Source organism: Hypomesus nipponensis, chromosome 9, assembly GCF_054491055.1.
Source record: "Hypomesus nipponensis isolate SF chromosome 9, ASM5449105v1, whole genome shotgun sequence".
Classification (NCBI taxonomy): Eukaryota; Metazoa; Chordata; class Actinopteri; order Osmeriformes; family Osmeridae; genus Hypomesus; species Hypomesus nipponensis.
In genome coordinates, this window is record NC_140369.1 from 3,557,421 (window position 1) to 3,585,406 (window position 27,986).

Sequence of the window (27,986 nt, forward strand, 5' to 3'; positions counted from 1 at the left end):
GCTGGGCCTGATTGTCAGATAATGTGCCTTACAAACCATTCTGTTTTGCTAACACAAATGGTCTCTGTGCTGTAATGATGTTTAATGACTGTAGCCTATGGGTGTGTGGTGCATTTGTGTCTCTGTGTGTGCGTGTGTATGTGTGCGTTCGTGCATTTGTGTGTGTATTTGTGCGCGTGTTTGTGTGATGGGGAATCTATGAGCCTAATGGTCTCTGTGGCGCCAGGAATCATTCTCTCCACTGGGAACTTAACAACAACGGACTGCCCTTTCTCACTCACACCCACACACACACCCACACACACACACACACTCATGCATATATGTTTGTTTTACAAACCTAGAGAAGACTGACAATTCCATCCCATTCAATGTCATATCATCCTTAACCCCTAACCTTAACCGTTAATGTACTTCAAACACAAACAGTACTTCCAGCCCTAACCTCCCAAAACCGCCCTACAAATATCACTTGAAGTTGTGGGGCCCCACAACAGAATTCCCGCAAGGTAAATATGCTCATTTTCACTCCTCTTCCTCCAACCCAGATGCCTCAGACAGAGCAAATCATCCACCATGTTTTCTTCAATCCTGTTGCACTGTTGAAGCTTCAACGTGCATGAGGACGGAGATGCAGGCGGGGCCTGAAAGAAGGATTTCTTTATTTATTTATTTTGCTTTTGAGCTGATTTGACATTGTAGAAGTTGTCTAACCGAAGACTTCTGTGAAGAAGAAAGGGTTATGCTCGTTCCAGGAAGCTGTCTTGAGGGTGATCCAGGTCAGCCTCACTACATGTCCATGTGCATGCTGGGAAACATGAGCTCCTCCACTCCTCCTCGGTCCCCCGGGTTAGGGTCCAACATATCATGATCCATATTTAGTGGATCGTGTCATTGTCTCTCTCCCTCCCTTTCCCTCTCTCCCTCTTGCTCTCTCTCCCTCTCTTTCTCTCAAGTATGTCTCTCTTTCTCCTTTACCTATTTTGCTTTCTCATGTTCTCTCTCTCTCTCTGTCTCTCTCCCTCTCACTGTATCGTTCTCACTACCTCAGTCTTCCCCCTACCTCTCTCCTGAGGGCTGGACTCATTCAACCCAGACTTTCCTGTTTCTTCTCCATTGTTTGGCTTTCCTGTGCTACGGCCCTCCCCGCGGATGATTCACCGGGTTCACGTCCTCAGAAACGTGGAGCTGCAGCTCCGGAGTCCCACTCTGACATGCCCTCATTCCTCCCTCCCTCCCTCCCTCCCTCCCTCCCTCCCTCCCTCCCTCCCTCCCTCCCTCCCTCCCTCCCTCCCTCCCTCCCTCCCTCCCTCCCTCCCTCCCTCCCTCCCTCCCCCGCCCTGCAGCCTCCTCCTCGCACAAATTCACAGTTCACAGTAAATTACTTAACATTTAAGAAACATGTAAAAATTGACATGTAAATGCGCATTTTGTGTCGACGTGTTAACAAACCTTTACATGTCAACAGTTGTTAAATGTATGTTCTTTTTTCATGGACTACAGTAATTTACAGTGTTAGAGTAACTTTCCTCAGTACACTTTTACCTACTGTTGAAATGGGCATCTTATAAACCTCAGTGGGATAGCAATAACATTCAGTTTGACTAAAATTACATTCTCTTATAGAATGTCAATAGAGTTGGGATATCCCATAAAACAGTTTAGATGATACTAATACTGTTTTTAAATATGAGCCAAAGGGGATTGCGAGAAACTGGACGGGGGTGCTGCTGCATGTTTTCCTGTCATCCTGTAGTTTTGTTACAGTAGTTGGTGTGTTTTCCCAGACCTGCACCCTGTTACGTCCTTTCTGTAGCTAAATCTACCACCATCCTGCAATTAAACTAATACGGGCACCTGCAAACACACACACAGACATGCACACACACACACAGACATGCACACACACACACAGACATGCACACACACACAGACATGCACACACAGACTCTTACCTTAAAAGGGAGTCAGGTGGCTGAACGGTGAGGGAGTCGGGCCAGTAATCAGAAGGTCGCCAGTTCGATTTCCGGCTGTGCCACATGACGTTGTGTCCTTGGGCAAGGCACTTCACCCTACTTGCCTCACGGGGAATGTCCCTGTACTTACTGTAAGTCGCTCTGGATAAGAGCGTCTGCTAAATGACTAAATGTAAATGTAAAAGGTCTCTGTCTCTTTAAGATGGTGACGCAATTTCCCTCCGGTCGCTGGCCTTCTCTCGGCCATCTGCCAAGTCACATGTTACTGTCAAGCGTTTACAGAAATGCCAGCAAAGCTATTAGCATGGACTCCTTTTTACAGTCAACAGGCTGGCTGGGGTGAGGGGAAAGGGGGAGGGGAGGAGAGAGGGGAGAGGATATATGGGTTTATTGTCCTAAATTGTTCAAAAGGACAGAGAACTCTCCTCTCACAATATACGGAATCAGTAATGAATTTATTTAAACTTGTAAGATGGGAAGTTGTTACTGCACTTAGATTTTTCCAGTTCCAGTTCTTCACTATTTATTTTTCTAACAACTTTTTACTTTCACTCCTCATCTTTTTCTACACAAATATCTGTAGTTTCTGCTTCTTACATTTTCAAGACAGGCTCATTGGTTTTAATCTGTATTTGGTGGTTTTTCATTTCCTGGCTATCACACACAACAAATGTAAGATGACGCTACCATGGATCAAGCAGAAGGCAGCAAGAAAAATATTTTAGAAAAAAAGTTTCAAAAAATTGTTTTGCATCATTGATGAGGACTTCATGAGGAGTCTACAATACTCTATTGTACGTTGTTGTACTCTGCTCTGCTTTAAACTACTCTGTTTTAGGCCTCTCTGTTCTCCTCTCCTTTCACTGTGTGTGTAAAATAAAAGTTTCAAGGAGTTGAAAGACTATTTTCAAAAAAACGTTTTGAAAAAAACTTTTTGAAACGTTTTGAAAGGTTGAAAAAATCTATGAATCATTGATGGATGAGGACTCAACAACACTCTACTTTACTCTACTTACTCTACTCTTTTTAGTCTTCTCTGTTCTCCTCTCCCCTATCCTCCTTATTTAAAAACACACACACATATATAATCCTATGAGAAAACTCATGGGATGATACAAGTTATAACAATGAACGTGTTTATCACAAAAATGATCAGTTTGATAACATCCGGAAGGTATGCTGTGTGAACTGTTCGCCAGACTGGCTCCAGTATGTGGAGAATCAGCACCACCTTGCGGCAGACCAGGTAAACTACAGTTACCAACCCCACTAATTTAGCAGCCTCGCACACCTAAACACCCTGGGTTCTTCTTTAGAATTCCTATATCTACCTTTCTTCTATAATTACATTCTTTACATCTGTCTAACTACCGACCCTTCTTCTATCTATACTTTAGTCTACATTGTAAAATACAGACAGCTGGATGCTGAAGAAAATACTCTGGCTATATCTGCATGAGCCGCTTTCATGGAAATCAGACACTGTAGACCGCTCATAGACCGCTGGGAAGCCCTCTGTAATATCAACTTCCTCTTTGGCTTCTTTTTTTCTGTTTATTTTTATTATTGGAAATGTACTAACCATACACTGCAACACTGATACTCTCTTAACTTCTTCTTTGAATACATAGGGAATGTTTTTATTTTATTCGCTACATTTTTTATTCATAAATGTGCCTAAATTTGCTCATTTTCTAAATGACGTCAATTACCTCATGAAAACACTAAAATCTAGGCATAATGAAAAATGTGTCAAAACTGGTTAAATTTTATGAAACGTTTAGTTAATTATAGTATAACCTGTGCCTCTTAAAATACATATTTTTTGATGCTGACAAATCTGTTTGTGCATTTATATAATTTTTAATATATATTATTATTATTATTATTATTATTTATGTGCATTTACGTCTGCTAAATGACTAAATGTAAATTACTAAATGTAAATATAAGATGTTCTCTGTAATTTTATTTATATTTGTATATTATTTAAATGGATCTTGAAGATGTTTCTCATCTGCGGTCACTGTATTTGTTAGCTGACATTTTTGAAGAAAATAAGAAAAAGATATGGCCCTTCGACTTTGCCGTTGTCGTTACAGCCTACGGTTACAGCGTCCTGAACGAAACACGTCACAGGAAGACGTAAAGAAATTTTCCCCCCAAGTTAAAGTCAGTAAAAATAATAAAGAATGTGATTTGTCATGCAGGGTTTTACATTTTAATTGTCAATAAAACTTTCGAGTTTACCAGTGTTTAAACTGACACGTTAGTTTAAATTACAGTGAATGCCTGGTTGCGACACAAACTTCTTCGATCAACTGAATCAATTGGTTGCAGATAACGCTAGTCTACGTTTTGGGCGTTTACATTCTTCAGTTAGGAAGAGACCATGTCGGCTCCAGTAGGTTATTTTATTATCTTAACGCTCTAAATGTTGCCTTCGAATCTAGGTTTTTGTTTTGTAATTGTTGTGTTTGCGAGTATGCTAAGCTAGGCCAGCACATTTACCATCTGGTGCAGTCATTCATTTTTGCTCGATACCCACTGTAGAAATAATATTCCATATGAAGTCCATTTGATCAACTTTTTCCTAAGCAAATTAGAGTAAATAACAAAATAACAACACTGTGCGGGTTTAAAATGTGTGTAGGCTATGGTGTTGTTCACAGTGTATTTTCCAGATGGTGACTTCCCTAGTCTAACACTGTTCTGCAATTTGAACCTGACTAGGCTACCTCTGAGTTGTTTTGGGTGACAACGTTAAACTTGAATGTACCCAACCGCCATGTATTCCCTAGTTCTCCGGTGCGGAACATCATGACCAGCACACACGCATATCCAGCCGCTCCAAGCCGGGATTCCTGGAGCGGCTGAGCGACACTGCTGGAGGAATGGTTGTTGGTGTAATCGTTTTTTTCCTTTCATTTTATGTTCTCTTCACAAATGAGGTGAGGAAACCGTTGATTAAGGTGATTAATTGTTGTCAGGTGCTATGTATGTTTACAGACATGTGACTATAGTCAAACCAAATGTAATTTGTATAGCCCTTTTTTATGTCACAAAGGGCTTCACATATGCTCATAAGACTGCACCTATACCAATATGTAGTGTGTGACTGAGTTAGCATATATCAGTGTGGTCTGCTTTTCCCAAGTGTCAGTTGTCAAACTCAAAATATATCAATGTAAGGGAAGGGCATTACAAACAGCCAAGTCTCTGGAAGAGGGTCTTTCCTTGGTAGTTTCCTTGAACCCTTTCTCCAGCCCAGCCGACCACAACAACAACCACCTGGTCCATCTGTCTGCACCTCTACGCACCTCCCAGGTACAGAACAGCCACTCCTATGAAAACCACTTTACTAGTCTCATCACTCAACAGCCTCTTCCCTTCCATCTACACTCCGACAAGTGTCCTACACCCCTAACCTCTAACACCTACTTTATCACCTGCAGCCTCTGCATGATCCAAACTACAGGGTAGCAGTCCAGGCTGTGAAGCTAAAGAGACAGGTGGAGATGTATCAGTGGGTGGAATATCAGGAAAGCAAGTGAGTCAGAACTCCAGACCCACAGGTTAGGGTGGGGCAGCACTCTGTTGTAAGTGAAGATGAAAACAATGCTAAGATTGTAGACTTGTCTCTTTGGTGGTTAGAGTTGCCCACACCTATGTTTGGCACAACTGCCACAGCAAACTACTTCCGTAGCCTGACTAACTTCATGTGTAAGGTCTACAACTTGCTAAGCCGGTTTGCGTTTCAATGGTTAAGTGTGTTTGTCTTGTTTGCTAATCTCCTTTTAGAGACATTGTAGAGGATGGAGAGACCAAATCAGAGACGACATACACATACAGTGAGTATTCAGATGCAGCGATCAACCTAACACACCCTTAAATATGTTTCACAGGAAATCTGGTGGGGTTAGGTTTGACTATGATAAGATAAGGTGAACAAACTGGTGTCCAATCATAACCACTTAAAATAATATAATGAGGTCATGAGGAAGGCACACTGTATGTAATAATCAAATTCAACTTTTTGGACAGCAAGTTGTCAATCACACATTTAATTCCCCATCTTCAGATACAGAATGGAAATCTGATCTTATCAACAGCAGGAATTTTGATAAGGAGATTGGCCATATCAATCCAAGGTACCACAATCGTTTTTATGTCCTTCCTCCCATATCTTGTCAAATATACAGTATCATCCTGTGGTTAATGGTGAATGTGTATCTAAAATGAACATTTACATTTAGTAGACGCTCTTATCCAGAGCGACTTACAGTAAGTACAGGGACATTCCCCCCGAAGCAAGTAGGGTGAAGTGCCTTGCCCAAGGACACAACGTCATTTGGCACGGCGGGGAATAGATCCGGCAACCTTCTGATTACTAGCCCAACACCCTCACCACTCAGCCATCTGACTACCTCTAACATCTAACATGGACCTTCTGTTGTTTCAGTGCCATGGCAGTGGAGAGTGTGACAGTCGTGGCTCCAAATGTGTTTGTTGGGCCCCTTTCTCTATCTAAAGGTACTTCACTATCACAGAACGCATCACAGATACTTTCTACCACTGTACATTATTACATCACTGATAGGCTGCAGCATGTATATTGGTTGGTTCAGATTGAATGCCCTGAACGGGCTTGTACAATGTTTGAATCATCCAACAGGATTTGTGGATCAGATTGAGAACTTCCAAACGTTAAGTCTGAAGGGGCTCCCTCTGTCTGATACGGACAACTTCCTCACCATTGACGAGGACTACTTCTACCACACCCAACACCCTCGCCGACCCGAAGTGAGCTTCCATCTGCACAAAATTCACTCCAATTCACAATTGAATGAACTAAACAATGACACTCACACATAGCTGTGCAGAACATCTTCAGGCAGCTAGTCGCAGTCTAAGGTCCTTAACCACCTTCACGCTGTGCTCTGTAAACAGGTGGGTGATGTGCGTGTGAGCTTCTCCTATGCAGGACTCAGTGGGGAGGGATCGTACCCTGGGCCAGCCCAAATCGTGAGTGCTAAGTGGTTCATATGTATTAATGTCGCTGGCTGGTAGTTTACAGTGAACTAGTGGTCTATTGTGGTAACAGTGACTAGACCACTAGCAATAGCTGTCTATTGTTATAGGCCGAAAACCATTTAGCGGGAACGCTGTGATTGTCCTGCAGGTCAGTGTGGTGGGCATGCAGAAGGGTGTGAATCTGATGCCCTTTAAGACCCAGGCAGGAGACACTCTGGAAATCCTCTACCTGCAGGAACTGTCTGCTCAGGTTGGTGTGTTTGGTACTGTGTGGTTTGATCTAGTTCGGTGGTCTTCAACCCTGGTTCTCAGGGAAACATCTAAAACATGCAGTCCTTAAGGACCAGGGTTGAGGACCACTGATCAATTTTGTGGATTCTTGTTACTGTTTGGTGTGCAGGAGGTGTTTGAGAAGCAGCACCAGCACAACAGCATGGTGACCTGGGGCCTCAGAGCCGCAGGCTGGGCTCTCATGTTCCTCGGAGTCAGTCTGACTGTGCGCATTGTCCACACACTGGGTAATGCAACTCTGCCTCTCATAAACCAACACACACGCTTGGTAACGCAACTCTGCCTCTCTTAAACCAACACACATATAAGCACTGGCGGGGCGGCAATTCATGCACCTCCTCAACCTGTCTACCAGCATCTGTCTCTACAAATCTGTTGATGTTTCCCCCGCAGTGGACTGGGTGCCTGTCCTTCGAGAGCTGGTGTCTCTGGGGCTGAAGCTGTTTGCGCTGTGCGTCTCCTGTTCCTTCTCCCTCCTCACCATTGCTGCAGGGTGGCTGTTCTACCGCCCCCTGGTGGCTGTGGCTTTGGCAGCGGCGGCTCTGGTCCCGATCCTCATGGCCCGCTCCCGGGTCCCAGCGAAGAAGCACCAATGACAGCAGACCTCAAAAGCCTTTGGATTTCATCCGTTGGCTCCCTGTTGCTAAGAGATTCCTACGATATACAGTACATGACCTTTTCAACTCGACTTTAGCTAGCACTGTAAGACAGAATAATAGACTTCAACAGTTCTTGATATAAATTATTCGCTTTGAAGGGAAATTACTAGATGTGAAATACAGTGTTCACAGTATTGCCAAGGGCAACCTTATTGGATACCAAAGACATAATTGATAAACTTAATGATTTGTATGCCCTGTCCATTGTACCTTGGTTTGTTTGGCGATGTCATCATGTGTATATTATCACTTGAATGTATATGACATCCATAAATAAAATACAATTTTGTACTGGTGGTCTCCACAGAATGGTAGAATTTTGTTGAGAAGTATCATCACGCATAAAAGGTAACCTGGCCAACTCTTAGTAACTTCAACCACCTCCACGTTCTTACAAAGTTATTTATTTCACAAAGTTACCCAGTTTCCTTTTGTGTTTTAACAAATTGAGTATTCAGTCTGTCTGCATGGGAATACATGGTGTTTTGCCTGAAGCGCATTCATTGTGACTTCATGTGCTCCACCATTTAATTAAACTAACTACAGGTCACAGTGTATGGGCTCATGTAATTGGCAGGTATGACATATGGCCCTTGGGTGATCACTTATGTTACAACTTAGTAGTTGATATGGCAAATTTACTCATGTTAAAAGTACATTTAAAAAAAAATCCATAACCTTTATAATTGAATACTGACAAAACTGACTACCTTGTTTAAGACAGAAATTAAAAAGCATTACACCTTTAGCAAAAAACTGGTGTTAAGCACAGTCTTGATGTGAGGAGTAGACTTAGCCGTTTGTCTCCTGTCAATCCCCCCTGCCGCCCACGTCAAAGCGGGTCTCACACTTCCGTTTTTTTTTGTTTTTTTTTACAGTAAAAGGCATTTACTGTTCCTCTTGCCCCGCCGTGCCTGCAGTGCCGCCCTGGTGGCCATTTCAAACACCTCCCTCACACCATCCTTGGTTTTTGCAGAGCACTCCATGTATCCGAAGGCACTGATTCTGTTTGCCATGTCGCGACCCTCCTCGGGCTTCACAGGCTCCTGTAGAGCAACACGTTGGTCAGTCAACGGAGCCACATGCTCAACTACATTTAGCTGAGCTCTATGTTAGACATGTGAGTGAGAGTTGCAAATATTCTAGGTGTCGCTGTGTTGCGATGCTTTCATCTTTACTAGGCCTATCCAGGAGGGTCATTTCTCAGGGGTCCTTTAACTTACAAACAAATGTGATCCCCTACCTAAAAAACGCTGATTTACTCAGATACTCCACAGAAAGTTTAGCAATAAGATAGTGCGGCTGGTATGTATTTATAGGAGGGCTGATTTGACTTGATTCAAGTGGTTTCACTCAAACTTGCCTGCTTCATCTTGGCAAGCTCCCGACGGGTGTGGTCGTCGTTTCGTAGATCCTTCTTGTTGCCAACTAGGATTATAGGAACGTTAGGGCAGAAGTGTTTGACCTCTGGAGTCCATTTCTCTGGGATGTTCTCTGAAGAGAGGAGAGATCAAGTATCATTGGTCAGTGGAGGAAGTGGGCCAATCGGTAAGCAGATCGAGGCTTTAGGGTGGAACCTAACTGTGGGGATGAACGTTGCTGTGTATAAGTCATAGGCGCCCAAGATTTTTCTTCTATATATGTGTGTCAGTATAAAAGTGCAATGTTGAGAACATTTTGGTTTAGTCTTTTAGAAAAGCATTTTTGCTTTACTTTAAATAAAAATGGTGGCATGTGTATGCACTCACCCAAACTGTCAGGGCTGTCGACAGAGAAGCACATGAGGATGACATCAGTGTCGGGGTACGAGAGTGGGCGCAGCCTATCATAGTCCTCCTGACCTGCTGTATCCCACAATGCCAACTCAACCTGTCAAAAGACGTCACACAGAACAGCCATGAAGAAGATCAGAGATGCACCATCTGGCAATTAAACAATGTTAAACTGCTCAATTATGGTTGAATACCAAAAAATGGAAAGGGTGTTTTCCTACCTGTTTGCTATCAACTTCTATGTCAGCAACGTAGTTCTCAAAGACGGTGGGCACATAGACCTCTGGGAACTGGTCTTTACTGAACACAATGAGAAGACACGTCTTTCCACACGCTCCATCTCCCACTATGACCAGCTTTTTTCGAATTGCAGCCATTGCTAAAAGAGAGGGACAAATGGTCATTACTGGGCATGACAGCTACCATCAGAGGTGTGCCTGTGTCTGATCCATGTTTACATGATCATCCAATGTTCCTTTCCAGTATAAAAACAATCAATCATTAATCGTATGCCAATAACATTATAGTTGAAACCAGTTTTAAATAGACGGTCATGTACATTAGTGCTACACTTAGATATGTAGCAAACTAGCAATAGCTAGCTAGTTTGCCAGCAGTGAGACAGCAAGATAACTAGCTAAGCCGGTATATACGTTGCTAACTTTGCAAGCTACTGAGCTAGCTGCATTGCTCGCTAGCTGGCAACAAAAAGTTCGTCTAACGAGCCGCTAGCACATTAGCTACTAAAAAGTTATGTTGTTCCTTATGTCTACGTCTATTTTACTTGTGTTCTTGCTGTCTACAAATATCTGGAGTTAATTATAGCAAGTTAAAGATTGAGGCAAACAATAACAGCTGCAGCTAGCTGTTTGTAAACCAACAAACATCTCATACACTAGGCGGAAGTAAAGACGAGGCTAACTAGCTAGCAAGATATGCAGCGTTTTGAGAGCAGGCTACTGCTAGCAAAGAATTGTTTAGCAAGAAGCTACAGTAGCTACTAGATACGTTATCAAAATGACTCGCAAGTACTTTGTGTCACAGCAAATGTCTAAATAACTATTAAGCATATTACGGAGGTTATTCTTACCCGAGCAATGGATAGTTTAGCTGCCTGTTACAAACAATATGTTTTCTAAACACAACAGCTCTGCCAGTACAGTAAGCTGGCTGGTGAACTAGGACTAGCTTACTGGCTTGTTTAGGTTGTAGGCGCTCTCGTCTCAGTCAGGCAGACTGGCGGCTGGTGGTGGATGACTCGATTAAGCTGGAACAGAGGTAGCTAACTCCCCTATTAAAAAGTATAACACTTCCACTAAAGCCGGCATGCAGATGCTAAGACTCTTTATGGATACATTGTCATTGTAGTGAAATTTAGCATATAGACTAAATACAAAATAATCCACAACAGCATTAATAATTCAACAGCATTAATTAATTTGTGCTGCCGGTGATTATTTGATTATTGAGAGACAGTACACAGTAACCCAGTAATCACAATTCCTATTAATTCCTATTTTGCACGTGTGTTAACCCTAAGCCTATAGACCAATTATTTGTTTGTAAACATTCGGGATGCACGCCAATGTGGTTACAGAAAACCGGGAAAGGATCGCGTTTAAAACAAAAGGACCACACGAATCATACAAATAGTTAGATTTCAAAAGGCCAAAATGGTCGAGGAGGACAGCTTAAAAGAGAAAAAGCGATTCCCCATTGATCTGTGACATCAGAATTTTGATTTGGATCACGAAAGTCTTGAACTTTGAGGGAGAATGTCGCCCGGTACACCACATAGTCGGGCGGCAGCCATGTCTTCACGTCATGTCACAAAGTTCATAATTTTACAGTCAATTCTACATCTAAAAAGTCGAGCAAGGCAGCTTTCAAGAGATATGGGAATTCTGCTTTTAGCCAGCCTATTATATTTTTGATTTGTTTAAAACTGGCAATCCGAGTGAGACTGCGTCCCCGTTTTGACCTTAGCATCAGTCAGGGACTCGGAGCAATAAGCCCCAAGAGGCCGTGATTTGCGCTGACTTTAGAACAGGTAAGGGGAGTTGGAGCTGTTAGGCACGACGCGAAGCGAAGTGCCAAAAAAGTCCGTGTATTTTGCGGCCAATGGATTTTCATTTTAAAATTAAAAACCAAAATCGGGAAACGAGCTGTTCCCCGATAACCATTTAGAAATAGGAAAACCTGTACGAGCTTATAGCCGCAGTATCTCGGATGTCTTTAACCAAATGTAAACCTGTTTCATTCATCATTTGCCTGAGAAAGCGACCTCCGTTAGCCAGGCTAATTTTGCCCGAGCCAGCCTAGTTTTGCCCGTTCACTCCATTCTACCCCAAAAACGTCAGGGAGGACTGTCTGTTCTAGATACGAGCCTGCTGAAGATAGCCAGCTTGGATTACTTTAACCGAGCCGGTTTCATTCGTCATTTGCCTGAGAAAGCGACCTCCGTTAGCCAGGCTCGTTGAGGATCTGCGTCCCTGGTGAAGGTGCTGAAAAGTAACACTGAAGTTTCCTTTTGTCTGCTCGTATCAATAAAGGGTGTAATAAAAGCTAAACTAACTATATTTTAGTATGTCTTAGTGTTCTCAATTCATGATATAAGTAGATATTCCAATTATTTTAATTTTTAATTTTTGTTGTAGATTATTATTAAACTTGGTAACCTTACTTAAAACATGTATGTTGTGGCAGTGGGTAAAGAAACAAAGAGAGAGCACTGTGTCCTCTTAAGGTATTAATAACCAGTGCTCCGGCTCTAATCCTGATAAGAAGCTTTCTCAACACCGCTTAAATCCACTTCATGGAAACCAACTCATGCAGAACGTTTTCATGGAAATTCGATAAGCAGTGTCTCATTCTTAACGTAATCACATGTCCATTTTATGCTTAATTCGGAAGAAAAAAATATCGAATTTGTCAACAAATTCAAATCAGCATCACCCTTTTAGTTAAAGGTTTTCGAGATTATGAACAGTAGGAACTGAATTGTTCCATTCAACAGTCACAACAAAACATGTCTTTCCCCTGCTCTTGGTGTTGCAGAAGACATGCATCTGAATGCGAGTGGGATTTAAAATGTGGAATTATACAGGTCATACGAAGTTAATAACCAGAACATAATTAGTAAAGAAGATTAATGCTATGCTACACTGATTTAAGATTTGGATGTCTGACCCAGATGAGTGCTCTGCCTGGAATGTGGAATATGAGTCCAATATTGACAGAGCAGTTCAGCAGGTTCATGTGTTTTCATGAAAACGGGTTAAACATCTCTCTCCTTGACAAACAGATACACACTGACATTATTTGCTTCTCTCTATATCCTCCTGCATTCAGTAGTAGTTTAGATATCAGGTTAACAAAGTAAAAACAAATCAGCAGATTGAAGAACAGACATTGTAATTGTTTACAAGACATTTGTTCATATCAACAAACTTCATGTGTATGATACATGTTTTTTCAGAACAGTACAAATGGTTATAAAAAGTGTTATTAACGTTCATGGGTATGTGAGAAAAAATGAAGCTCAACACATCGTGAGCACCACTGGCTAACCAGCAAATGCCACAATTGCGAAAATTGCGAACTTCATTTTGTGGCGATTCAGATGTCTTTTCCATCCGACGACAACCTCTGCTCCCATCTAGTGAGAACTTCTGGGCTGATTATCGCCCCTTTAGAAATGGCTCAGTCTTACACTGGCCTTCATAACTTGAATGGGTACTCCTGTAGATAACAAACCAGTGGACATGGGAGAGGAAGCTGAGCAGGACAGTCTGTGGTCCGGTTGATAGCCAGGCGTGTGAGGTGCTGCAAGGAAGGGAATGCCTGGGGCCTGTGCAGGGGGTGCTTCAGCATTAGTAACACTGGGCTATCCATAGTTGTGGGCTGGGGTGGTGGTAGTTTGGCTTTGGGTCGAGAGTCCTCCTTGGGTTCAGCTCTCTGGCCTCTCTCTTTCTGACAGGAGCCCACGTAGTGTTGTATCAGGCTCAGGATGTCTGGGAAAGACTTCAAGTGAGGTATCCCCGGGGAACTGGAGTCCAGTCTGAAGAGGCCGCGGCTGTACTCGACTCGCACGTTGGTGGGGCCGCAGCCCGTCTTGACTGACAGGGTGAGCATATAGAGAGGGTGGCTGCTGTCGCGCACCAGGAAGGTCCCCACGGACACCTTCTGGAGAACATCCCTAGCCTCGCTGACAGACATGGAGCCCCAGTACCAACCTGGAGGCCAAAACACATGTAGAGGTTACTTATTTATATCTAAAGGCAGTTCTATGGGCGTATGTGAAGCCCTCTGTGACATGCTTGTGTGTAAAAAGGGCTATACGAATACATTTAGATTTGATCTAAACTAGTCTCTGCGAGTCTGTGCTTGTTTTGTTTTACTAAATAGGTCCATTGAGAATTCAATATGGCAGAGGACGCTTTTTACAAGTATCTGACATGCACAAGCAAACATGTAGGCTGAGATGCACATGCTGCAGGATGTAGCTTTGTACAGAGAACAGTCTGTACCTGAAGTATGAAGGTATTGGAAGGTGGTGGTTATGCAACGCAAGTCTTCTGCGGGGTCCCAAAGTGTGGAGCTTGAGTGGTGGTGACATGAATCCCCTTGCTCTCCGTTGTCCTGCATGGTCATCCCCCTGGCAACCATCTTTGTGGGTGCCACTGGGAAGATAGCCCTGAGATGATAAGAGATAAAAATTGGCCTTAAATGTGGCAGTGCAACAAACTACAAATGTCACAGCCTGTTGTTCAGCTTAGTATCATGGAAGCTACTACGTCTTTTCTCTTCTGATAACATATCACTTAACAGTTGACCCCCATGCATAGAATTATTTGTAACTCCCTTGGTGTTAAGGTATTATAATATCATCAATATCTATTTATAGGCTAGTGTAATTAACAACTTAGTACGAGTATTATAAAAATGTAACGAGAACAAGTATAAAATATAAAGTGAAGCTATTAAGCTCCCTCTAATATACGATGACTTCAACACAATGCTTTTCCTACAACAACAAAAATATGCCTACAACCTACAATTTGAATAGTTGATACAATTCAACGAAATGCAATCTGGCAATCGAATAGCCAACGAAGCCATGCTGAATAAGAAATTAAAAATCAACTCACCTTTGAACACACACAATCATAACGAATAGAATCCCATTTAGTGTATTCAAATTTATCCAAAAAGTCGGGCATCTAACTTGGAATAGTCACCAATTCATTTCATGTCAGCAACGTCGACCTATAGTTCTACACGTTGAAATGCACACCGAGAAGTTTTCCTTCGTTTTGGAAAAAAGATTCTCATTGCAACAATAACAACTGAGACAACATTGCCTCAACAAAAACACTCAAAATACGATAACTGCAACAGAGACCTTCTATCGTTGAATGTCTTCTGTAGAATAATAATGAGGCGAGAAAAGGCTTCAATTTGTAAATCCAGATTTGCAAACCGAGGGAAGTTCTAGGAATCTGTTTCTAAGAATAGCTTTGTATTTCAACGCTCGCGGCAGCGGGGTTCCTGCACATTGCCCAACAGTTTACGCGGAACTGCACTGCTGAGCTGCGCGATGTTTCGATTGACTTGAGCGCGTGCTCTTTCTGCCTCACGGCCGCGCGACCAGGGCGGCTCAGTCAGTAAGCGTCGACACAATTAATTCCCAGCTGATGACTTCCAAGTAGGGCGCTTCCCGGGAAACTCGGCTGAGTGAAATCGGCTTCCATTGTCAAGCCTCCCTACTTCTCTCCTCTCTCTGGCCCCATCCCTTCTGTCACTAACACATGTACATATGGAATGTGTCAAAGACGGAGACAGGAGTAGGTGTACGTGGACCTCGTGTCTACCGAATCACCTGCAGTTAAGGGACCAGGAAGAGGAGGAACAAAGCTTCGCTGACTCTTATGTGCTAGGGACATTATGTTGAGACAGTCCAGGCATACAAATACGTGGGAGTGCACCTAGACAACAGGCTGAATTGACTAGAAACATCAAGGCCACAAACAAACAGATCGTCTGATCTGCTGAACACCATGACTACAACAAAATGAGGCTGCTGCTGACCTCTTAATCTCTTCTTGACACTTTACCAATGGCTCCTGGCAATCTTTGGGTAGCCTACCTTAAACATTCATATTAGCCTATCTGCTATTGTGCACAGTGTGAGCACAACCTGCGTGCATCATCTTTTAACTATTTTTTGTATTTCTTGAGTTATTGCTGTTCTTGCTTTTCATTATTGATAAATGCTCCTTGTTGTCCATTTTTTATGTTTCTGTACTGGTACAATTTTACCCTCTGGGTCCAATGAAGTTTTAGTCAATAAATCATCTATTTCAGTTGTCCACCGGTTGTATTTGTTAATTCCAAACTTAATTAACAAATATAAAAAAAAAAAAATGAAAATACAGAATTTTTTTTATTTATTTAAGTTAAAATAATATGTGAAAATACATGATAATAGGTCATGTAAAACAATGGACATCAGCTGATTATCACTAGGCCTGTTAGGGAGGGGATACTCAGCAATAATAGTATCTCAAGGACTTTTAGTTCCAAGTAAAGGAAGAAGACAGAATAGAAAGACAGCAGGGAGGGCCAGGGTGTGCATCAGCAGCATCCTGTGGGGTATCTAGCTCTCCTCTCCATTCTCGCCGGTGCCTTTGATGAGGCGTTTGTTGCCTCTCTTCCCTCCAGGGCCACGGGGCTTGGAAAAAGCCTGCTTCAGAGTGTGTTCCATGGGGTGGACCTCCTCGTAAAGGAACTCCTCGGTCAAACCATCCCCGCTGTCGATCTCCATCTGCAGGCAGATGCACACACAAACATATCTTCCTGAGACCGCAGTTAAAAAGCTTTCACGATGTTTACACTTTATGTAAGTCTTTGGCTGATAAACATATTTGAAGGAAAATGTATGTCACAAATTGTTTTTTTATAGTTATGTATTTTTTTGGGTGCTATTTATAGGTCGTTCATATTTGTAACATCATATCAGGCAAAATAAATAAATAAATACAAAGAGCATTCTGAGAATTGCAAAGTTACTATCCCAAAACCTGTCTGCTACAGGTGACGTGAATGAATTACTATGTCTCAGGAGAATAAAACCGACAAATACTGGGTCTGGCTGGCTGCCTTTCATTTGCACTGGACATTTACAATCACAGTGGTACAGTGGACTCTCCTGGTTACAATTAGCCATGTTAATGAGGGACTGTATGTGATGATAAAGATGTACCTTTTTGGCGATCTCTAGATGGTAGTCTCTCTCCACCTCAAACAGTAGTCGGTTCTTACAGCTGGAGTACAGCATCCTCTCTTTGATGCTACAGCTGTATCCTGGCATGGAGTAAATAAAGACTAAAAGAGGAATTGTAAGTGTCAGTTAGTCCTTTATATATAACAGCCTGATACTTAATATAATGAGTCTTTGTCTTATACAGTATAAAATCATTCACCTTCCTTAAGGGGTTAAGGTTGGTTGAGGGACAATTTAATGGGCGTATGTGAAGCCCTCTATGACATGCTTGCGTGTAAAAAGGGCTATACAAATACATTTGATTTGATTTACACCCTTTCGCAATTCACCTTTTCAACCTTAAAGCTTAACTTTATTACCCAACTCTTGATATCTTAACAGCTGTCCTTCCTCCATGATGATTCTACGAACACTCTATATTTGAACGTGTCTTTGAGGATTCAGCTGAGGACCACACTCTGTTGTAGAGCATTATGGGATACTTCATCTAAATCAAGGGTCTGAGATGGCAAACCACTGGTTTGAAACCAGCATCATATTATCACATTCCTAGTACTGATGTTCGCTTTAGTTATGTATCACTTCAGTGACTGACAGATACACCTACTGGAATGTGGCTCTTTGGGTCTAGCGTGTACCATATGGGCTGAGGCCTAAACGCATGATCCCGGGTTCAATTCCGCCTCGGGTCAATTGTGCATGTCTTTCTCTTCACAAAAACTTCTGTCTATTATCTATCTTTGTCCAGTAAAGCCGAAAAAGGACAAACATATGTTTTTTTATTTAAAAAAAAACTTATTCCTACTGAATTCTAAAAAAGAATCATCCAGAAGAACCCGTTTCTATAGTGGCCGATACCCATCCCAAAGTTCAGAGGCAACAGTGCAATAGTTGAACGTTGGCGAGCTTCACGGTTGAAAAGGGTGAATTGTTTGAGAGGTTGTGATCACTTTTACGTGGCTTTACAAACACTTCTGTCCCAGACCATTGGCTGAAATTCCATTCTGTACCAGGACCAGTTTGTGTTTACGTTTAGTCTTCATGTTTACTGACCCAACGCCTCCTGCTGCTGGCCCTGGTGGAAGTGTTTGAACATGAAGAAATGGTATCTGGGCGTGTCGGTGGGGATCCTGAGGGGAAGGTCGTGTATCTCTGTGGGCTTGGTGTGGACTAGCTCTATGGTCTCCTTCTGTATGTCCAACCGCTGTGACACACACACACACACAAACAAACAAACAAACAAACGTTCATGACACTGAGCAGGCTGTGTCTGTTTTCTTGTTTTGAATTTCTGTATTTGTTTTCCTCAGCCGCCCAAAAATTGTACCAGCTGGATGTAGTTAATTCTTCTTTGCTGAAGTTGCTCCAGAGCAATGTTAGCGTCTTCTTGAAGAGGGAACACCAAGCCTTGCATGTTATGGTGCCTTTTATCCAAGCCAAACTCCATGGTCACCTGTAGAGGGAGACAACGACAACATACCACAAGGATAAAAGGATGGAACTCAATCCTTCGTCCTGTTCAAATCACAGCACACCGGAGGAACACCAACCTTGGCTCTCGCCGTAGGTGTACTTTGTCTCCTACGTTCATCCTGTGAATGAAAACAAATGTGTTCATCTCTCCGCCGTCTGTCACAATCTCTATCTCGTTTTCCCGCTCGCTCCCACCCGTTCACCCTTTCTAAATAGCAAATAGACGATCACATACCCACACTACTTTGTCCTGGATGGCACATTGTGAAGAGAGAATGAAAGAAAAAGGAAAAATCATGGAGTACATCTACGTTTGCACAGCTATAACACATGTCAGCGCACAGAGCCCTTTGACTGGCAATGCCCCCCCCCCCCCCCCCATTATGGAATTCTCCCCCCCCCCTTCCCCATTATTTTAGTTATAAGACTTTCTATAAGAGAGCTATATTCAAATGCCCTCTTGTGGAAACCAATCGCCCGCCCATCCAATTGGTTCTGGAGCCGAGCCCAGTGAGCCTACCTCTGTGACCCTAATCTGCTGCAACTCCTGTTCAGCCGCTGTGAGGGGAGCCGGGGAGGAGCATGAGGACATGTGGCGGAGGTAACCCTGGAAACACAGGTCATCCTGGTAACAGGGAGACAGACACAGGGCGGGAACGATTACGAAAGAGCGTGAAAGGCCACGAGTCACCTGCTGCAACGTTTCGCTCGCATGTGCGTGTGGTTAAGGCACCATCTCGAAACAAATTCATCTCAAAAGCCATGAGGTTCAATCAACCTCGCTGGTGCCGAACATCTCGTCTTTGATGTGGCCTCCGCCGAACTCTTTCTTCAGTGTGGCGCGGGTGGCAGCATACACCATCTTCAGTCTCACCTACCAAAGGAACGAAAATATGATCAACGTGCGCATATTGTCTCGGATTGACTGGGTTCACACACTGGAAAGGTGAATGCTTTTCACCGGGGTCTATCGTAATTTGGAATTACAAGGCCTATTTGTTTCTGATCAATTATGGTTCTGTAAGTGTGAAGCACTATCAATCTGACAGATTTTATACCATTAAGTGATTGACAAGTATAACATACTGGTGATTGGTCAGGTGACCAAGCAATGAAGATCCACTCATAGCCCTGTGCATTCTGGGAGTCAAGGCGGTACAGGATGTAACAGGGCTCCTGGGCAACCAGCAGAGGAAGCAGGAAGTGATCATAATCCTTGTCCCAGCTTTGTACAGGCTCTCTGTATGAGCCAAGCACCAACTCCTCTGTGATGAGACAGGGAATAACTCACATCATAGACTGAGACTACATACATACTGCACACACATACTGCACACACACACACACACACACATGCACACACCTACCATCTCTGATGACAATCTTGACTATTCTGATGGTACCTCTCCTTGCCCTGGCCAAAAACTCCTGCAGTTCAGATGTTGCTATGGTAACCAGATTTAAAACAGAGGGGGGGGGGGGGGGGGAGAGACAGAGAGACAAATAGAGATGGGTCAGAAAGAACTTGAGACTTGCTGTTACAAAACTTGATCAACTGCCAGGTACTTGAGGCATTGCATTTGGTGACACAGACAAGGGCCTGGAACCTCAGATATGTCCATCTACTTTGAAGGGTTTCTGATTTCAATGCATTGACCACAGATCTCTCTCTCTATCTAACAGAAGACTTTCATTTGTGGTTGTTTGTCAAAATATAAATTGTTTAATTTTGAAGTGTCCACCACCACCCTACATCCTCACCCCCAATCCTCTCGGTTACCAAACACAGCAACCTCATAAATGATGTAAGATCATGTGAGAGGTGAGAGAGGTATGGTCGCCGCATTATCCAGTTACGCACACGTTGAAACCAACGCATAAACGCTATACCTTCTTTCTTCATATCTTTCTTTTACATAAAACTTTTTGTGGAACGACTTTGGGTCCAACTGATGGATTTTGGCTAATGTGGATTGTTGGTAATGGCGTATTATGATCACAACAAGAAGATGAGCATGTCACAGTTTTACCTGTCAGCGCGCTATAACATGCAAATAAAACACTAAGAACCTCCTTCAAAACTGTAGTATTATCTAAAGGCCTAGACGAAAACCCTTTGAAGGTAAACGGCCTGAAGTAGAAAGGCGTTGGGTGAAATGTTGCATTTTTAAGAAAAAATACAAAGTATATATTGCTAAAACAACGGAGGTAAAAAAAGCAGTGCAGAGACAGTGATGCGTAGGCCTTTGTCTTCAAAGCGTACCAAACTGACGGTTCCAATAGGATGTGACACTCTAGTACGTCAATACAACAGTAGGGTAATTGAACATTTTGTGAAGGTGCATCATTAAAAGGTTTTGGGAGGGTGCACTCAAGTAACCTACCACTGATCCCCGTCTGGTGGGACATCTTTTGGCAGTCCAAAGATCTCTCCAGCTACGTCTCCCCGTCTCGCTCGAATCCTGTCACGTAGCCTGACGGTTGCCCTGCACGGACAGCTTGACCGTTCTTCTTGGACCAACTCACACGCGCCAGTGACATAAACGCAGTGAGGTTGACTGGGGAGGGAGATCCCTAACGTCTGAAACTCGATCAGCGGAACTGTGGCTGATGAGTAATAACGCGCCTGTCAGTGGATATGCCGCCTTAACCACTGATCTAAAATTCTTCGCGTATCAGTGACCACAACGTCAGACCCACTCGTGGTCCGAACAGTCTTCGCGTGCGGCGGTCGGGCCAATTAACAAACACTTCATGCCACTAGTTTTCAGGATGTGTTTTGTTGGTGTACAGTAGGTCGATAATAAAGTGTCATCTACGATGACATCAGATCACTTACTCACATTCCGAACCCTATCATTTCAACAGGCGGACCAAGCCGCGAGCTCATATTCCACAAAGGCCGGTCACAGAAATGCGATACCCCATGTGAAGTTGACCCCCACGTTTCAAAACTGCACTTAAGATAAAATAACTACAACATTTAAAGGTGATTTTATCCTGAGTGAGAAAAGCTTGACTCCTGCTTGAAGATAAAACAAAAAATAACTTTTTAAACAATTAATCTAAAAAAGGCCAACAGTATTTTATCCCACGGGGTCAAGAGGTTTATGGCCATTACGGCCAATAATGTCAAATAGACAGAAACTGCGAAATATACCTAATTCATATTCAATCTCTGTGTGCGTGAATGAAATGTGTTAAAGAAAAATAAGTGGTTATGTTAACCAGACACACACAATTACTTAACTCTTTCCCTCATAGACACACACACATACACCTGTGGTCACACACTTGAAGAAAGATGGGTGAGAGAAAGATTAGTGTGTACCTGTGAGGTTACCTGTGATGGGCTCATTCATTATTTAACCAGTGAGTACACAACCCAAGGTGCTTTACATTATTCAACATAGGCCCCCTCTATCGCACACAGACAGGAACCCACTGACATGCGCTAACGTTAAACCAATCTAACAAGCATCTCTCTTCATATCCTCTTCCCAAACACAAACACGGATAACAAAAATGACCTTTGCAATCTTTTCAGCACAACCATGTAGGCACACTGTAAGTCTTTGATAAAGCAAACAGCTGACTAAGACTGTACCTTAGTCTAATACAACTTGAGAGAATCTTCAAATATAAAGACTCACCTGCTAATCCAGAAACTAGAATGAAAACAATATATTTATTTGGAGGATTAAAATCATTTTATTTTACTTGTGTAACAAAAGTTGTTATACTGAATTCTGAATTTAAAACAATTGTAGGGTTAACATTGTGTTTCAGAGTTGCATTTGAATAAAAGTAGCTTTGAATACTGTAAGTCTGTTCGTTTATAATACCTTAGTCTCTTGACAAGTTAAAATGTGATATAAAGCACTTCAGTTAAAAAATGACTCTTGAGGTTTAACTTACAGACATTGGTGTCAATAGTGAACTGCCCATACTGGTACAAAACAAGCATCAAGCACGGCATCTCAGCCGACAATGGCAGCATCGTTCTTCCAAGAAGTTTGGCTCTGGCCTTGATCAGTCGTTCACGCATGGGAGCCAAAATGCCTGCAAAAACATGGTGTCAGTTATTCACTATTTTCCCAGAGTGCTTATCTGGCCAGTTCAGTGGTTATTATGACCCACACACAATTGCATTCTGGAACATGACCACATAAGCCCATGCAGAGTTGTGGCATCTTACCATGTTGGTGCAGGCACTCGCGAAGGTCATGTATTTGGGGTTAAACTGCAGTGTGTTGATGGGCCCTGAGTGTTTCCCATCCAGGACGGCTATCTTCATCCCACTCTCTGTGCTCCACATGTGGATCCTGCCGTCTTCTGAACCTGGGCCAGGAGCAGGACACTTATCAGATCATCTGGACTTTGGAAATCATCAATTTATGAAAGCAAACGTGAATGGTCAGCATGACTTATCTAGAGACTGGTCCTATTGTGTTGATTCGTGTAGTTACAGATGGGGTTGTTACTAGTTTTAGATTGAAGTGGACTGTAAAGATCTGGGTACAGTATGTTTGAGCATGTTATGTTTCAGAGGTGCATGTTAGTGTTCGGTGCTCACCAATCATAACAAACTTAGAATCTGGGGTGAAACAAGCCTCGAGGGAGATGCCCTTTGTGTTGTTGTAGCCCTACAGGAAGACAAACAAATTGGGGGGGAAAAACTTTACTTTTCATGAAGCATTCACACAAAAAGCATTCCACACAAAAGATGTTTACGGACACTGAGTCCATTTGGCATTATGAATGCACAATAACATAGAAATTTTTACACACAAATAGAAACGTGTCTTATTGGTGGTTTCCTCACAGAGAAAGTGTGCAGCACGGATCCGTCGAAGGCATCGAGGACACGGATGGCGCCCCCGTTGGAAGATATGAGGATCTGTTTACCATCCTTACTGAACTTCAACCCAGTCCACTCACAAACACGACTGAACTGGGTCTCAAAGGAAGAAAATGGACCCTAAACGTACAAGAGCAAAACAGAACAGGACTTACAGCAGACGCTTAACGAATGAAGAGCTCCACTTTGAATAAATAATGAATAGGCAAAAATTATTTGACACAATATGCCTTGTATGACATCCCTAAACAGGAGTTTACCTTATCAAAAGAGCGAATGTCATACAAGTTAATCATCTCTGAGTTCACCCCGGCAGCAAATATCAGCCCCTCCGGATCGAAGCAGCATACAGGTTTCCCTAAAGGATTAGTCAAGCCCTGAAGGACACAAAAACACACAATATTGACATGGACACATTCTGGACTGTTCTTTGGACAGACACGGACACACACACTTTCTTACTTACTTGACAGTTGGGAGAGCGTAGATCCCAGAGCCTGATGGTGTTATCCAAGGAGCCAGAGATGAATTTATCATCCACTGGTGAAACGGAGAGAGCAACTACCCTGCAATTGTACATGGACAGAAACATTTAGTAGTCAATAAAAACGTTTAAAGGTTGAGACTGTGTGGCCTTCATTACTTAGTAAGCACATATGGACCGTCTCACCTTGCAGTGTGGCCAGGGAAATAGCGGATGTACTTGTTGTCCGTAAGGGAGAGGTATCGGATGGTATCTGCATGACACGCAATTAAGAACACATGGTCTAAAATCCTACACATAATTTTAATTGATACACACCATCATGTTAAACAGATAATTATGTAGTACATGTATTTGTGTTCAACAAGTGGGACACCATGCAGCCTGCTTGTGACTGAGTTCTCACCGTCGAGTTTATTAGAGCTGTACACCACTGTGTCGGCATCCCTGTTCGTATAGCGAATGAGGTCCACTCCATACTTCTTGCTGTAAAGAGTCCGGGTAGGTCTAAAGAGAAACCGGAGATAAATTGTAATATTTCGATTTAAAAAAAGGCGACACGAGGGAACAAACCATAACGGAAAGGATTTCCTCAAGAAAACCTAATGTGATTGTTGAAAATGATAGGAACTTACTTTCCCTCGCGACAGTCATACAACACAATGGAATCATCATCACTGCTGGATACTGCACTTTCGCCATTTGGGCTGTAATCCACACAGTTGACTTTTTCTGAATGTTCCCGGTATATCCTTGCAACTCTAAAGCTTCGCAACACACGGTCGTTAATCTTCATTTCTGCCTACACTAAAATTAAAACGTAAATAGGCCTAATCTTTCAAAACAATTTGCCCATTGCGGTAGACTGTGTGCCCTTCAGTCTCTATCACATATTTGCCTTTTTCCGTTCAGGATTTAATGGCAGAATTACACATCATGCACGGTCGTTTGCCTTATTTAATGATAATAGATCCATTCAATATTCGTAACTATGACTGAACTGAATGGACACGGTACTTGAAATACATTGATTGCAACAAAGTAGACATTCTTTTCGGAGATCGGATGTAAACATACATCATTTCCGGTTACACAGACTTTCAATGGCGCTACACAGTGAGACCAGTCACAAATGGAAATAACATGTTGTGTAGTAGAGAGTAGTGATGAACAGCTACAGCGCGGTAAGTTTTGCTTGCAATTATGACTTGAGTCACCTATCAAAAATGCTAAATGGTATAATCAAAACACGCATACGCTGTTGTGTATCGCCGGGAGTAGCATGCATGCTCGCGCGGACACATGTCACTGCTCCGAAAAAACAGACGTCGGGGCCCGACCCCGAGAACAAGCCTCCATTGAGGGCAATTGACCTTGCACAAAAAATCCGACGGGAGAAAGCGCAAGAAGAAAAGACCAGTGCCCCAAAGTCCCCGCTGGAAAGAAGCGTTTTTGAACTTAGACAATTAAGCCAGCAGCTGCAAAATGTTCACCCAAACGTGCTGGCAAAGCACCTCCACAAAAGTATCATCTTTCAAAACCAGGAACTGATTGTCATCAATAAGCCTTATGGCGTGCCTGTACAAGGTAATGTAGTAACAAATAAACGTAAATGAACACCTATGTACCTTAACACAATGTAGGCTAATCTCTATGCATTCCATTTCTGGTTAGAGGGCTCAGCGGCCAAGAACTGCATATACAGTGTTCTCCCAATCCTCGCCAAGATGATGGACGGAATGAAAGGTGGATCTCAGCTGCATACCTGTATAGGATTAGACAAGGAGATCACAGGAACCCTACTGTTGGCCAGAAACGAGGAGGTGGCAAACCACATACAAGACCTCCACAAACACCATCAGGTGGAGAGAAAATATTTGTAAGTCATGGCGAAGCCGCCACATTCACACACCAGTTGTTTTTGGCGTTTCCCCATGCCCACTAGCACCATCACTGAGATGGGACGCCTTGTTTTAGATGTTCTTCCATCCTCCGTCCATGTAGGGTCGTCTCCGTGGGCGTGCCTGTGCCGTCTGAGGGCGTGATCGACATCCCTGTCATAGAGAGAGAAGTCACCGGCTCCCAGCCCCACTTCAAGGTAACTTTTCCTCAGTTGACAAGTAGCTGATGCAGAAACGGTGCACTAGGGGGCGATCCTGCACTAGGGACTTGGGTTCAAATCTTAGGTTTGGATTCGACTGAGGTCTTTTCCTGCATGTCTTCCTCCCCCTCTATTTCTCTCCCTGCTTTCCCATCTCTGACTGTCCTATCAATGAATGAATAAAAAGATTAAAAGGGGCCCTACATAAAACAAAAAACAAACTTCAGGCTGTCATCTCTCCCTTACAGATGGGTCTGAGTCCTGTGTATCGGATGAGTGACAGCGGGGAGGGGGTGACCAGGGTGCGGGCCCACCGGCAGGCTCATGGAGCCGTGACCAAGTACCGCGTGCTGGAGAGCAGCAACGGCTGCAGCCTAGTGGAGCTTCAACCAATAACTGGTGAGAAGCGCTCTCGACTGTGTTCTAAGGGCATGAAGTTCGCTCCATGGGTCACACCTCTGACCCCCAGGGAGGGGTATAGCTCAGGGGTAGAGACTTTGACTGCTAATTAAAGTTAGGTTGTGGGTTCAAAAATAAGATAAAAGCGTCTTGAGCTAAACTGAAGAAAGAAGTCTTATAAAAGGCTGAAGTAACACAATAGATTCACCTGGTTTCTTGTTCCACAGGAGTTAAACACCAGATGAGAGTCCACATGGCATATGCTCTGGGATGCCCCATCATCGGGGACCACAAATACGCCCACTGGAACAAACTGGCACCTCAGGTAGTAACACAGCACCACCACTGGAACAAACTGGCACCTCAGGTAGTAACACAGCACCACCACTGGAACAAACTGGCACCTCAGGTAGTAACACAGCACCACCACTGGAACAAACTGGCACCTCAGGTAGTAACACAGCACCACCACTGGAACAAACTGGCACCTCAGGTAGTAACACAGCACCACCACTGGAACAAACTGGCACCTCAGGTAGTAACACAGCACCACCACTGGAACAAACTGGCACCTCAGGTAGTAACACAGCACCACCTCTGGAACAAACTGGCACCTCAGGTAGTAACACAGCACCACCACTGGAACAAACTGGCACCTCAGGTAGTAACACAGCACCACCACTGGAACAAACTGGCACCTCAGGTAGTAACACAGCACCACCACTGGAACAAACTGGCACCTCAGGTAGTAACACAGCACCACCACTGGAACAAACTGGCACCTCAGGTAGTAACACAGCACCACCACTGGAACAAACTGGCACCTCAGGTAGTAACACAGCACCACCACTGGAACAAACTGGCACCTCAGGTAGTAACACAGCACCACCACTGGAACAAACTGGCACCTCAGGTAGTAACACAGCACCACCACTGGAACAAACTGGCACCTCAGGTAGTAACACAGCACCACCACTGGAACAAACTGGCACCTCAGGTAGTAACACAGCACCACCACTGGATCATGTCACAACATTGTATCATCTCAGTAGTGTATAAACGCAACAACAACAGCACACGACCTTCAGTTCATCTGCAGCTTAATATCTGGTGACATGACAGGAAACCAGGCCGTGCACCCAAACCAAGCACACGCTGGATCCAGATTAGTGAACGGTGTGCCTGTCTGTGTTCTTGTATCCAGAGATTACCTGATGCTGTGTTAAAGAGGCTTGGGATTCAGCAGAGCAAGGTGCGGTACCTCCCTCTTCACCTGCACGCCCGCCAGCTGACTCTGCCAGGGTTCAAAGGTCGGGACGACATCACCGTGTCCTGCCCCCTGACCAGGTTCTTCGTCAGCACGCTGCGGAAACTGCAGATCTCCCTCCCAGATTACAGGACTGATGAGACCCTGTGACATTTGACTCTAATTGATCGGTATCTTCCAGCATAATATTCCAGTTTCAGAATAATACACAAAGCAGTAAATCCTGATGTCATGGTTGGACTGTATCCACCACTAGATGTCAGCAGAGGTTACGCACACACACAAGTTTTGGCCACTTCGTAATTGATTTGTTGTGAAATATTAAGTCATTGTTACTTTAAAAATAAAAGTCATGTCGATTGTGTAAAAATTTGGAACAATGTA

General features: G+C 43.4%; 6 protein-coding genes across 12 annotated transcripts; 2 read left to right on the forward strand and 4 right to left on the reverse strand.

The window, feature by feature from the left end:
• The first annotated feature begins 4,055 nt into the window (after window positions 1-4,055).
• Window positions 4,056-8,251, forward strand: tmem43 (transmembrane protein 43). 5 transcript variants are annotated; one of them, XM_084706375.1, is made up of 13 exons: window positions 4,130-4,148; window positions 4,317-4,380; window positions 4,778-4,927; window positions 5,169-5,303; window positions 5,432-5,526; window positions 5,778-5,827; window positions 6,058-6,127; window positions 6,439-6,509; window positions 6,652-6,779; window positions 6,927-7,001; window positions 7,159-7,260; window positions 7,411-7,528; window positions 7,695-8,251. In XM_084706375.1, exons 2-13 carry the CDS (start codon window positions 4,369-4,371, stop codon window positions 7,895-7,897), a joined length of 1,209 nt encoding a protein of 402 aa, XP_084562501.1. In that variant the 5' UTR covers window positions 4,130-4,148; window positions 4,317-4,368; the 3' UTR covers window positions 7,898-8,251. The 5 variants fall into 5 exon arrangements, with proteins under 5 accessions (XP_084562502.1, XP_084562501.1, XP_084562500.1 ...); XM_084706374.1 differs by having other exon boundaries at window positions 4,131-4,148; window positions 4,262-4,380; XM_084706376.1 differs by lacking the exon at window positions 4,317-4,380 and having other exon boundaries at window positions 4,056-4,148.
• A 97-nt stretch (window positions 8,252-8,348) lies between these two features.
• On the reverse strand, window positions 8,349-11,205 carry LOC146272376 (transforming protein RhoA-like). 2 transcript variants are annotated; one of them, XM_084706380.1, is made up of 5 exons: window positions 10,926-11,205; window positions 9,954-10,111; window positions 9,709-9,829; window positions 9,324-9,454; window positions 8,349-9,006 (listed from the first exon to the last, which is right to left on the reverse strand). In XM_084706380.1, exons 2-5 carry the CDS (start codon window positions 10,107-10,109, stop codon window positions 8,833-8,835), a joined length of 582 nt encoding a protein of 193 aa, XP_084562506.1. In that variant the 5' UTR covers window positions 10,110-10,111; window positions 10,926-11,205; the 3' UTR covers window positions 8,349-8,832. The 2 variants fall into 2 exon arrangements, with proteins under 2 accessions (XP_084562506.1, XP_084562505.1); XM_084706379.1 differs by having other exon boundaries at window positions 10,823-11,196.
• Window positions 11,206-13,129: 1,924 nt separating this feature from the next.
• cishb (cytokine inducible SH2-containing protein b) lies at window positions 13,130-15,161 on the reverse strand. Its single transcript, XM_084704875.1, has 3 exons — window positions 14,883-15,161; window positions 14,262-14,428; window positions 13,130-13,967 (listed from the first exon to the last, which is right to left on the reverse strand). Exons 1-3 carry the CDS (start codon window positions 14,900-14,902, stop codon window positions 13,453-13,455), a joined length of 702 nt encoding a protein of 233 aa, XP_084561001.1. The 5' UTR covers window positions 14,903-15,161; the 3' UTR covers window positions 13,130-13,452.
• Window positions 15,162-16,168: 1,007 nt separating this feature from the next.
• On the reverse strand, window positions 16,169-21,539 carry twf2b (twinfilin actin-binding protein 2b). 2 transcript variants are annotated; one of them, XM_084704265.1, is made up of 11 exons: window positions 20,875-21,539; window positions 19,858-19,935; window positions 19,577-19,755; window positions 19,269-19,364; window positions 19,011-19,115; window positions 18,726-18,740; window positions 18,568-18,609; window positions 18,345-18,470; window positions 18,071-18,221; window positions 16,997-17,118; window positions 16,169-16,558 (listed from the first exon to the last, which is right to left on the reverse strand). In XM_084704265.1, the coding sequence occupies exons 1-11, from the start codon at window positions 20,897-20,899 to the stop codon at window positions 16,391-16,393; spliced, it is 1,107 nt and encodes a 368-aa protein (XP_084560391.1). In that variant the 5' UTR covers window positions 20,900-21,539; the 3' UTR covers window positions 16,169-16,390. The 2 variants fall into 2 exon arrangements, with proteins under 2 accessions (XP_084560391.1, XP_084560392.1); XM_084704266.1 differs by lacking the exon at window positions 20,875-21,539 and having other exon boundaries at window positions 19,577-19,666; window positions 19,858-19,933.
• Window positions 21,540-22,177: 638 nt separating this feature from the next.
• LOC146272379 (WD repeat-containing protein 82-like) lies at window positions 22,178-24,968 on the reverse strand. The gene is made up of 9 exons (XM_084704267.1): window positions 24,471-24,968; window positions 24,242-24,342; window positions 24,022-24,088; window positions 23,818-23,917; window positions 23,612-23,728; window positions 23,316-23,471; window positions 23,067-23,136; window positions 22,689-22,831; window positions 22,178-22,552 (listed from the first exon to the last, which is right to left on the reverse strand). Exons 1-9 carry the CDS (start codon window positions 24,629-24,631, stop codon window positions 22,523-22,525), a joined length of 945 nt encoding a protein of 314 aa, XP_084560393.1. The 5' UTR covers window positions 24,632-24,968; the 3' UTR covers window positions 22,178-22,522.
• rpusd4 (RNA pseudouridine synthase D4) lies at window positions 24,933-27,982 on the forward strand. The gene is made up of 6 exons (XM_084704264.1): window positions 24,933-25,422; window positions 25,510-25,714; window positions 25,840-25,933; window positions 26,185-26,335; window positions 26,563-26,660; window positions 27,540-27,982. Exons 1-6 carry the CDS (start codon window positions 25,002-25,004, stop codon window positions 27,750-27,752), a joined length of 1,182 nt encoding a protein of 393 aa, XP_084560390.1. The 5' UTR covers window positions 24,933-25,001; the 3' UTR covers window positions 27,753-27,982.
• The last annotated feature ends 4 nt before the right edge of the window (window positions 27,983-27,986 follow it).